Here is a 12,861-nt window from a genome sequence, read left to right as displayed (position 1 = left end):
TGCCCAGTAGGGGGCTTGCTGGGTGGACCCCTGTGGGGGCACATGCAGGAATCTGTCTTTGCCTCCTCGACTCTCACTTAATAAAATAAATAAATAAATAATAGTGTGTGTATTTAACTAATTCTTAGAAATTAACATTGCTATGATTGGGAAACAATTACGTTCTTTCAGTATGCATACATTGTAAGGGTGGTGTACTAAAAAATTGTGTGTAATTTTTTTAATTGCTCTTATAGCTATTTTGATTTTGAATAAATGGATCATTAATATCCTAAGAGATAATAAACCTCCAAATGTGTATAACTTATTCATGATAAATACTTTACACATTGATTTATCATAAAGCAGAATAGACAGTTTTATAAAGGAGACTGATTCAAGTAGAATATCTAGTTGTGTTTGGTATTTCGAAAGATAAGTTTGATTTTTTGAAACACTTTTGAAATGTGTTAGAATAAGGTTTTGCTCTGTTTTTTGCTAAACAATTTTTCTTTAAAGCTAACAGATAAATTTTTCTTTACTCTTTTTTTTTAATAGAGACAGAGAGAGAGTCAGAGAGAGGAATAGACAGGGACAGACAGGAACAAAGATGAGAAGCATCAATCATTAGTTTTTCATTGCACATTGCGACACCTTAGTTGTTCATTGACTGCTTTCTCATATGTGCCTTGACCATGTGCCTTCAGCAGACTGAGTAACCCCTTGCTTGAGCCAGTGACCTTGTGTCCAAGCTGGTGAGCTTTGCTCAAACCAGATGAGCCCGTGCTCAAGCTGGCAACCTCAGGGTCTCAAACCTGGGTCCTCGGCATCCCAGTCCAACGCTCTATCCACTGCGCCACCCCCTTGTCAGGCTCCTTTACTCTTAAATACTAGATTTTATAGTCACATGCTATATTATTTAAAGTTCCCATAAAATCGAGAACCCAATAAAATACTCAGATCCACAAAGAAACTGTGTTGATTCTTAGGAAATTGGGGAAAGGCCTCAAATATTAAGCTGAGAAGTAGTGGGTTTTGTGTCTTATATTTTCACACAGTTCTGTGATTGTGAATATGTACTCTTGAATACTTGGGGCAGGCAGAATCTTTCCTTCTTTTAGCCTGCCTAATAATAGGTAGAAGCAGAAGAGGTCAAATGACAGCTAACATGGGTGAATGTAGGTGTAACCAACAAAGAATGTGCTGGTTGTATGGAATTTCTGCAGGCCTAGTTATTTTTAAAAACCATTTGAAAAGAATTTTAATGCTCAGAAAAGACACTGTGGGAAAGAAATATGTGATTTTCAGTATAATTTGTATGTCTGTATCATTATTCTGTGTTTGTGTTTGACATTGTCAGTCTGTTATCCTTATTATCTTTAATGTTCATACATATTTCATTGTATATTTTGCCCTACTGATGACAGCCTCAACTTAATAACTAAGAATAATTTACAGATATAACATTAATCACAGCATTCAAAACTATGACAATGGAAGAATAATGTGACTGCTAGAATAGTCCACATGTTTAAAATCCTTGTTTTTCTGCAGACTGGGGAAGCTGTTTTGCTTCACATTCACTCTACAACATATTAGTTTGCTTTACAAGGTCTCTCTGAAATCAATAAGACATGTGTACCATGCTTTCGAAGAATTTTATATAGTGGGAATAACCTATGAAATGTTTGAAAATACAGCTGACGTATACTATAGGTTTTGTAGTAGCAGTGACATGTATGCTAGTGATGTTAAAAACTATATACTTTATAAGAGTTTTATATGGTTTTAAAATATCAAGAGGTTTTAATATTACATTTAGCATCACACTTCTCATTACTCAACTCTCAGAAGTACCAAATGTAGAAATTGGTATCACCTCCTCACCTTTTAAGATCATCTCTCCTACTGATCTGCTACAAATTCTAGTGTTCTCCTATCAGATGCATTTATATGATGCATTATTTTGTGTTTTATTTTTTGGAAATATCAAGTCAAGCTGAACGCAGTCATTCATGTTATTATCCAGTAGTTTAATCAGATAAAGTCAATAAAAGGCTAATAATTTCAAAGAAAGGATAGAGGTTATATAGCCTCAGACAAGTACAGATGAAAAAGGGATGAGTGGCATTAAAAGTATTTTATGCTTCAGGGAGTGAAAGACTAAAACATGGGGACCAGTGTCACTTCCCAACTTTGCCTGGGGCTAGGCAAGGTCAGCAATGCAATCGTTGTACAAAGTAAAGTAAATTGACCTACTTTTCTAAAGATGTCATTTAAAATTTATATGGTTATTAGAGTCTAATAATATTATACTGAACATAGACTTTATATGTAACAGTCAAAGTTTAGTGATGCTAACATTTTCTTGAGTAAACAAACATCTAGTACCTGGAAGTAAACATATAACTTTGTCATAGAAAAGGTCTTATAAATAAGAATAATGAAGTCTTGCTGCCCCTTGTTAAGACTTTGAATTGGTTTAGTGGTCATAACCACATAATGTGAAAAGTGTGAGTACTGGACACCATCTTGAAAGCAGATACTGCATTAAAGTAAAGCTGTCATCCAGGATGAATAATGCAATAGTATGTTTCAAAACATGTCAGATTTTCTTAATGTATCTTTCCTCTTTAAACTCTAATCAGTTAAGATAAATGTTTTTCATTTGGCCTTAGCTGTTTGTCACAAGAAAATAAGAGACAGACAGCTAATGAAATAAAGTGAACTACTGCTATGTTAGGTAGAGCTGGACTTTAATACTGTTGCACTTGGTTGAAAGCATAACTGACATTTTAAAATTTTTGGCATAGTTGCATGACATCATGAGAAAGAAGAGTTACAAAATTTTGAATTGGCTAACCTTAGACGTATTTGGGTGAGCTTAGGTATAATTTTAATTTAACTCTCCCCAAATACAGTATATTTCTTCTTAAAAGAAGTTGTAATAAGAGTATTTTGAGTCATGAATATTAATGCATTATACCATGAATATTAAAAAGATACTGTTTCTAGATACCAAAAAGAGATTAGGTGAGTTATATTTTATAGCTCCACTTGGAAATCTGTCACAAAGAAGCCTCTCTCATTGAAATATCTCAGAAATAGACTGTGCATATTTAACTCAATAGCTTTAGGCATTCAGAGATGAAGTAGGTGAAATCAGAAGTACCATACAAAATTAACATCAAGCCATGTGTTATTCTCTGAGTTTTAGAGTAATTTTAACACAGATAGTAGCTTGGTTTGAAATTTAAATGCACACATACACAGCTTTGCTAGTTGGAGAATTTTCATGCCTGGGGGAAGGGAGGTGACAATTGGTGCAGTCAGTATATAACATGTGTAGTGATAATAAAGTTGATTGGTTAAACTTGATAACTTTTTTTTTTTCTTTTCTGCCTCTTCCTGTAAAGTAGTTTAACTGGGGCTGGAAGGGTTCTCTCCCATCCTTCCTCCCCACTAAGAAGGCGTAGGTTGATACCATTTTTATTGTTCTTCTGGGGTGGGAAATAAACCATATGCTTTAGAATTCTGAATGGCTACACCAAAGAGAAAATTGAAGCAGGCCATCTTTCCCCCTCCCTACCACACTTTGGGGGGAGGGGTTTCTCTAAATGTTCTAGCTGACTTGGGGTTAGCTTAATGCTTCTACCCTAGGGCAAAGAGGTGGAACAGGGGAAATGTCAAGGGCTTCAGAAGCGCTTTGGGCTGAGAGAATTGTGGAATGGAAAGCTTATATCTGAAACCCACCCCTCCCCTGGATACCAAGCATAGGCAATGAGAATCGGAACCAGCTGATGCCGCTGCTGCTGTTTCCCGTTTCCAGGGTGAATTTTTCACAGCAGCTAATTCTAAAGGAAGGAAAAATCCCTAACCAGCAGCGGAGAAGATCCTATCTCCTAACCCAAGCTACCTTTTAGGCACGCTTTTCAGAGAAATCCTCATTTTAAAAGCAAGCATTCACGATCCAAAAATACGGGACAGGAATCAGAGCTGCTATGAAAAGCCTCTTTACACTCAGAGTGTTTGAAATGATCCGATGAGCATAGGAAGTGGCTGCCAACGCTCTGGCGGCTCCTCGTGTTGCTGCCGCTGCCGCTGCTGTTCCTCGCAGAGGGCTGGACAGAGCTACTCCCGGTTTCAGCACCCCCGGCGCTGGACAGCTCTCTGCACTCACGCCGCACCACTGCCTGCTTGCTTTTTCCAAACACTCGTTTTGCATTGCTGGAGATGCATCTAAATTGCGTCCTGTTCAACAACAAGTAGTTTGTTTTGTTTTTGTTTTTTCCTGTACGGGAATTTACAGTAGACCGTTCTCTTAATTAAACTGCATTTTCTTCTTTTTGGATTTGGCCATCAGGCGTATTTATCCTGATCTCCTCCCCCCCTTTGCAGGAACGAGTCTTTGGGAACGTGGTCCACCCAGGGATGTAAAACTGTGCTTACCGATGCATCCCATACGAAATGCTTATGTGATCGTCTCTCTACCTTCGCCATTTTGGCTCAGCAACCTAGAGAAATAGTAAGTAACAAAGGAAAAACACGGCTTTAATGCAAAGGCAGGGACATTGTGGCAAGTGTTTTCTCCAGGGAACTGCATTTTAATGGGGAAATGGAAAATGTTGCAGGGTGGCAAAATTAGGTTCGTCTTCTCCTTAGCTACAGTAGCTTGGTGAAATGAATTGTAGTTGGTGTGCTATAACTAAATTCGACTCAATTTTATGTCTTCTAACTTGAAATTTCTGCAGTGTAGTTTTGAGGATGTACTCCAACCATATTACTAATATGTTGCAAACTTTCAAATAAAATGGAATGCCAACTTAACCTTTATTTTAGAACTGGGAAGCTGTTCTGGGGAATTTGTGAAGATACTGTTGGTAGTAGAATGAAGATCCCAGACACTACAGCCAAACACATTGCATATCTGCATTGACTATTTTGAGTACGGGTTTTCTGGGGGTGTCCTGGGATATATGTTTTTAATTAAATGAAGTTTTCCTGAAAGCATGAGTTGTCAAAAACTAAAATTATTCCTTAAAAGTATATAGGTGTATAAAACTAGTTTGTGAAATAGAGAGCTGTATAAACTATTTAAAAGAAAAATTTCCTCATCAAATGTATTTTTTAAATTATTTCAAAAATTGAAATAATGAAAAACAATGAAGATAACTGTGACTTTCTTTTTAAATTTGGCCAAAATATTCACCACTCTTCTTACTTTCTTTAATGACCCCCCCCAAAAGATACCTAATATAATTTAATGTGAATGTCTAAGGTTTGTAACACACTTGATCTGAAAGTGCATTTTTTTAAACTTCCAGTATTAAAAATAAGAAAAAATATTTCACTAGTTAGTATCCTGTTAATGTCTAGGAAAGAAATCTCTCATATTATAACTGCTTGTAATCTTTATGTTTTAAAAGATATAAGGCTTATTTTTCAAGGTCATGTATTTAGAGATTGATCCTGGCATTGTGAAATTATCTCTGCATATTTTGTTCATAGAAAAAAGTCACAGAATATATTCTAAGATCTCATATTTGAAATTTGATTTTCCTCTATATCCTTAGAGACCAAGCAAGTAGAATTAAATGAGAGAATACTTGACTTAGAACAAAGTTGTCAAAAGTCAGAAAGTTTGAAAATTTTTCCATATCTAGATACACAGATTCAAGTCACATGATCAGTTGTAAATGGGAGGGTCAAATAAATTTTTATCAAAAAACATGTTGTAAAATAACTGAACTATAGTTAGTTTAAGGAAAGTGAATGCTGATTCAAATTTTAACTGGAGGAAATTTAACATGTGAATGTTGACCAAATTGTAGTTTTAGTTTATTACTATTATTATTAATTTAGAAAGTCACAGTGATTGATATATCATTATCAGGTATTTAAAACTCAATAACCTTTTTTAGTTCACATGGGAGGGGGTGAGCTAGAATTAGTAATTTTAGAGATTGGGAATTTGTGAACAGAGTGGTTACTGGGTAATATCTGGTAACCATAACAACTCTCTTGGCTATTTATGAGTGTTAAGATGGTTTTAGAGAGTTTAGAAATTTATTGAAAAAAAATTTTTGTTTCTTTTGTTTAATTTGCAGATCATGGAGTCCTCTGGTAGACCTTCAGTTACCCTAATAGTGGGCAGTGGCCTTTCTTGTTTGGCCTTGATCACCCTAGCAGTTGTCTATGCAGCATTATGGAGGTATGTAATCAATTAATACACTTGAAATGCAATACTCTGTGTTTTAGACTTAAATCAAGCAATATGATAACCATTATTATGTCTCCTTTTCTCAATTCTGGAAAAAGTATTTTTAGTCCAGAGTTATAATTGCTGTCATTGGGCTATAATAAATTAGCACAATAACAATAAGTGTTTAGCTAATTTTCTTGTCTGTATTTGGCTATGAGGAGAAAATAAAATATGCACATACTTTTCTTCCCAATTCAAATGATGGTATCTTTCAACAAGTTGCTTACTCCTGAGTATGGTATTCTTATACCCCAAGTTCACTGTATATGTGGTTTCTTTTTATCCCAGTTGTTGTTGAGCTTAAGAGTTTAATTGATACAGTCAAATTAATTTCTCTGTTACTGAAATATGGTCTCTAAATTTTAAGATTTTAAACACATGCTTTTGGTATGTCCCAATCAATCAGTAAAAGTTTCTATAATAGTAATACACTAACATAATACCTCAGTGCTCTGAAAAGGCTTTCGGTTGAAAGTTTTGAATAACTCATATTTTGAAAAATTGATGAAAAGAAGTCAGAAAAATACATAAACATGGGTATGTGATTGAAAGAATTATAAACAATATTTGAAATTGCATCTACTTGATAAGAAAATTTAGTATTTCTTAAAGATTTTTTTTTCTGTTAAAATTATACCTGTGAAGTTTGTTATGTCTACTCATAATAAACCAAAAGTAACCTAATGGCCAAACTTTCTAATGTATTTTAAAATTTTTAACATTATTTTTATATTCATTTTGATTATTTAAAATGTTCTAAGAACAGTTATTATATTGGTAAATAGATAATTCTGTATTATTTCCTAAAAAATTACAATATTAAAATTACAAAAGTAACCAGTCTAGGATTTTACTTATATTTTACTTGAGATAAAAAATAATTCAGTTGAAAAATTAATTATAATTTAATAAGGAAAGGTTATTTTCTTCAACATTCTTTAAAAAAATTATTGTTCTTTATTATATATTTTTACTTCTTTCTACACAAGAGTTAATTGTCCAGGATATTAAATTATCAGAGATATTAAAATTTTTATTCTTAAAATAAAATATGTACACATTATTGGTCCATTGGCACAGATACATAATGGAGGTTCTGCTTTTCTGAGAAGGAGTTATCTGGTAATAAAACACTGACAGAGTGTGACAATCTGATAAAATATGACCAATCCCATGATATGAAGGAAATGCTTGGTCTAGACATGGAATTGTAGACAACAGACCCCAGGGTTTAGGGCTCAATAGAGTAAGCATTGTTCTGGTAATAAAAGAGCTAGATAGACAAAGGCAGGGATTAAGACAACTTTCTCTCCCACAGTTGTCTGAATGGTGCACAAAAATGAGGCAGTGTTTAAGAGCCAGGGTACCAGGGGATTATAATAGCATCATAATTTATAATGACTAAACTATTTAGAACTAAGTTTGTACTTCTCAGCACTTAAGAGTTCAGGCATCAATTCCACCGTCTCCTCACCCTCAATACATGTAGCTAACCTTAGCACAAATACTGCCAATGTAATTGATATGTAAAATTTGTCAAAGAAATACAGGATTAATTAATTCATGGTAAAGTTTTCTTTAATTCAGAACATTCAGGAAAATCACCTATTATAATAGTTACCTAAGAATTACCAAGATACCTGAAAGGAGCTGTCAAAACTTGACATGAAACTGAGAAGTATGGAAGAAAGGGCCTAGAAACAACATAAATTCGGATTCCTAGCAGTTAGTCACCATCACCTCATGGCTCACAAGTAAAAGTATTCAAGTAATATTAATAGTTTGATAGAAGTTTTAAGACTCACCAATGATGACATGAATCTGGTAGCTTGACAAATTCAATGCATTTTATAAACATTAAATTTACCTTGTAACGTTATAATATCGTAACACTCATGTTAGGATCCTACTGCCTTTTCTTCTAGTGAAAAAGTTTAATTTTTTTATTTTGTAAGGATTTGTAAAATGTATAAACATCATCATTATTGCATATATAACATACTATTTTGAAATTTGTTGGTTTCCCATGTAGTGCCTTAGATATGTTCATCAGAAAGTTAATACACTAAGTTATGGTCTTTCCATCTATAGATTTGTTCTGTAAAGTTATTACATCAAAGAACAACTGAGCATGTTCTTTTTATCCATGTATTAAAATGATGCATTCACAAATTTTGCTTAACATATTAAACACATAGAAAGTGTTGAAAGTTGAAATATTTTATACTAATTTTTAAGGCAGATATGACTTAGTATTAAGGAAAATGGAGATATATAAAGACTGTTTAGGCTGGTCAGTCCTGGCCTTTTATTACCATGATTTTTCTTTTTACAGTGTAGATGATATCACTGAAACCTTTTTAATGATGTCATCTGTGTGCTTCTGCTGTCATGGAAGTCATTAACATTATATAAAGGGTCAATTTTGTGTGGCCCTTTAAACTTTTTGTTACATGTTCCACACACAAAAAATAAAACTTTTAATATTTGATAATTTCAGCATCCCCGTACATATATAAACCACACTTATTATATTTTTAGATACTTATGATGCAGAGACATGGTTAATAAACTCTTAAAGCCATTGCAAAATTGACTTAGGTGAGCCTAATTTGGGTTTGCAGAGAAAGAAAATAAAAAAAAAAATTAATAAAATTTCTATTTGTATTTTATTGTAACATCTTTTTTAGTTTTGGTTTCATTTCTGAACTATGTGATGGAATGTGGAGCTTCTGCCTTACATATTCCTCAAAGACAGAGAAAAAGAACTTGGATAGATTTTATCTTCCTAAGAGTGCCTCCAGATCTCTGGCACCGCCATCGAACACTGCACATGAAAGTCTGTGCCTTCCGTGGAAAGTGATTTCGTGTTCTAATACAAATTGACCAGTTTCAAACACATAGCAAGTACAAGTGTGTCTTTTTGTTACTGTCACTCGGTGATTTACTACGGGGTACAGTAAAGCAAAAGAGCGGTTACCCTTTCATGGTAAACAGCTGGTAGAACATTTGATTCTAACCAGCTTTCTCCATGGCTCACAATCTTGATGCACTTAAAAATTATATAACAGACTTTGTACAAGTACTTCTTCATAGGGATATATGATAAAATTTAACATATTATATACTTAAAGGTAATTATGCCAATTAATGTATTTGTAAGGAATTTTCTATTTCTAGTAAAAAAAAATTACACTGATAATAGTTGTATAACTTAGGTTGTATCAGAAATGTCATGCTCTCCCCACTGATATCTAAAGAAAAAAAAATAGTTTTTATAGACACATGCCATGCCAATATAAAATTGAGTCTCTAAGAATAATCTTTATTTAAAAAAAAACAAAACTTTTTTTTGTTTTTTTCTCTTGTAAAGTCTTTATTTTGGTGTTTCTTTTTCTGGATGAGTTCTTACCAATTTGCATAAAATTGAATTCTTTCTCTTTCTGTTGAATTTTAAAGTTGGACTCTTTCTCTCTGGCTAGGTACATACGCTCTGAGAGGTCCATAATCCTAATTAACTTCTGCCTGTCCATCATCTCATCCAACATCCTCATACTGGTGGGACAGACTCAGACTCATAATAAGGTACGACTGGCAATTATTCTGATTCTCTTTGTGTGTTTATGGTTTGGTATACAGTTGGTTATTGATAATCTAAACATTTATTCTAGATAAAATGGAGAACATCTGAAAAATATTTAAATTATTTTATTTTCTGAATAAAAAAATTACGTATTCCAAACCAGATATACATTCCCTTGGCTTTATTTCCTGGGGATTGAGAGGCTGTTTACAATAGTAAAAATATGTGTTTATTAAACATTATATCAAAGCTCTATCAGTTCAAAGCCTTACAACATCAAAAGCACAAATTTTGACTCATTATCTTAATTGTGTAGTAGGATTGCCTGTGTTTTGGTCTAATTTATTTATATACTGATTCCTAAATATCAACTGTAAATTGCTTACAAGTGTAACATAGATCTTGAAAGTTTATCTAAAAATTGTCTGGAGGCAATAATCGAAGGCAGTATATAAGGTGAAAGTGAATCTAGGTTTTATGCCTTTCAAAAAGTTTTACTTAACCTAAAATACATCTCTACCAGCACTGCAATTCTTTAGCTGCGTAGTCACTTTCAGAAGTATGGGTATAGGTCCTTTTTATAAGAACTGACCTGAGTTGATGACCACATTTGTTCCAGAAATGACTGTCAGCTCTCTTTACTAAACTACTCTGAACTACATTCCAAGAAACCCGTAGTAGCAATCTTAAATTAACTTATCCCTACCTCAAAGAAATTCTGGTAAACACTGTTTTAACAACATGTCGATCAATCCGCGCCTGTATTTTTTTCAACTTTTTTTTTTTCAAATACTAAAGCCAATAATTGAACTTGATTCTCCCATAAGCTGTCATTTTTAAAAAATCAAATGTCCTTTCCAGTAAGTTTTTTTGCTAGAGTAGATATTTGTGGGACATGGGTAATTTAGTTTTTTTCCACCAAAGCCTCCTTACCTGTCATTGTTTATCATCTAAATTACTCTTGAGTTATGCCCTTCATTGGAATATGGATAGCTACATGATCTCCAGCAGGAAATATACTTTTAAAACTGTTTCATGCTCTGTGGCAATGTTTTTATAAGTTCTGAGCCATGGTAAAATAGAATTTTCCACAAGGTTTGCTACATACTGCAGTTTATTGCCTGAATCATTGTTATCCAATAGAAATGTACAGTAAGCCACAAAATGCAAGCCACATACATAATTATAATATCTTAGTAGCCTTATTAATAAAATAAAAAGAAACAAGTGAAATTAATTTTAATAAAACAGCAGCTTCTCAAATAACATTGTTCTGTCATTTATATATAACCTTGATGAGATACTGTAGAAAGTTAACTCTTGTTTATATCAATTAGCCTATGGTAAAAATGGTTTCTTTATATGTCATTTTGCTCAAAGTTGCAGAACCTATCCATGATATTAAATGAGGACTGACTGTATATTATATTTAATTCACTATATCCAAAAGATGATCTTTTAACACATAGTTACTATTTTTTAAATCTTGATACAATATTTCACATATTTGTATTAAGTCTAATACAATATTTCACATATTTGTATTAAGCCTTAAGGATTTAAGTGTCATTTATATTACAATACATCTTAATTCAGACTAGCTCCTTTTCAAGTTCTCAATGAATATCATATCGTGTAGGTCTGAATGCTAATAATATTCAGAAACTAAAATGGTCTCAAGAAATTACATTCTTCTTCCCCATTTTGACTTTTCTAGGTTTCCAACATCCCTGTTTTATATGAAAGTGCCTGCAAGTATTAGGAACATAAGAGTCAAGATAAGACAAGTCTAGTTTTACTTTTCATTTTTGAGTATTAAGAATGGTTAGTATGGGCTTAGTTAAAAATAAAACGTTAAGTGTCATTTTGGTTCTTCCCAGGTAATCAACTGCAGAAGAGTTTCCACCTGGTGTGGGGACCGTAGTAGCTCTGTTCCAGATAGACTATGCTAATTTTTGCTGCTGCAGTTATTGATGCTTGTGGAGAAGCAGGTGGTAGGTTGTAGTGATGATGAACAAAAGGAGCAGTTATTGGTTTTCTATAAGGCTATGTTAATTTTGCTTTACTCTCTGACTAGATCATATTACAGGCCAAGGACAATTCACTACAGAGTGACTAACAGGGGAAGATGTAAAACAGTGGGGTTTTATTCTTAGTTAGTCTCAAAAATATTAAGGATTAATTGACCATACTTTATTTTATATGTGAAATAGCAGTGTGTGAAAAGCTATACCTAACTTACTGTATTGTAATTAATGCTTTCTCAAAAAAAGAAAAAGAAGAGAAAATTTTCTAAATATATCATCTGTATTTTTCTATATAATCTCCAGGAAAGTGTTTTAAAAATGTAAACTATTGATCCATGGCTACAGTATTTTATATAGGCTGTGTGTTAGGATCCTGCTGCTGCTGTGGGCATTTTGTAATCGATCAGATTCTTATATTTGACTTCCCTGCTAAGTTTTGATTGATGTTTTAGTGTGCCCCACTCGGAAAAATAGAAACACCTGAGAGAGCTTTTTGATGAGCAGGTTACTTGGTACTGCCTCTGAGAGTTGTCATGGCTAGTATTTGTGAAAACTGGTATTTGATGCTGATGTCCAGGATAGTTTTGAAGTATCATACTGGGATCTTTCTCTGAATTGCTTGCTGAAATGTAACTGGCTCTATTATCTCACTATGCAGCATCTCTGCTTTCTTTTGAGTTGGGATAGAAAGAAGCTGAAATAATCCATTGTTAAAAATGTGATGTATTCAAAGTTTTAAGCTGTTGATTCAATTGCTCGCAGCCAAGTTAAGAATCAAATGCGATTACTTATATCTCTTCTTAAAATGCAGTTATAAAATTTAATTTTAACATTTTATTGTATTTCAGGCATTCTCATAAAGTGCCATTACCCTTTGATCTTTATGCATTTATAATTTCACCCAGAATGTTCACATACCACTCAAATATTGTTTATTTGTAAAGTGTTTCCTTTGTCCCTTAAAGGATGAATGTTTTTTGTTGATCCTGGTAGTACTATTTTACAGAAAA

At 33.3% G+C, this 12,861-nt stretch overlaps 1 protein-coding gene across 3 annotated transcripts in view; it reads left to right on the top strand.

Moving 5' to 3' along the window:
- The window catches only part of ADGRB3 (adhesion G protein-coupled receptor B3), a 796,575-nt gene that overhangs the window by 615,101 nt on the left and 168,613 nt on the right, over positions 1-12,861 (top strand). For all 3 annotated transcript variants that reach the window (XM_066359103.1, XM_066359102.1, XM_066359101.1), the window contains 3 exons: positions 4,378-4,504; positions 6,087-6,190; positions 9,724-9,826. In XM_066359103.1, coding sequence (XP_066215200.1) covers positions 4,378-4,504; positions 6,087-6,190; positions 9,724-9,826 — 334 coding nt within the window. The remainder of the gene's footprint in view (positions 1-4,377; positions 4,505-6,086; positions 6,191-9,723; positions 9,827-12,861) is intronic.

This window comes from Saccopteryx leptura, chromosome 1 (genome assembly GCF_036850995.1).
Source record: "Saccopteryx leptura isolate mSacLep1 chromosome 1, mSacLep1_pri_phased_curated, whole genome shotgun sequence".
Lineage (NCBI taxonomy): Eukaryota > Metazoa > Chordata > Mammalia > Chiroptera > Emballonuridae > Saccopteryx > Saccopteryx leptura.
Note: the sequence above shows the minus strand (reverse complement) of the source record. Positions and strands in the feature narration are given on the sequence as shown.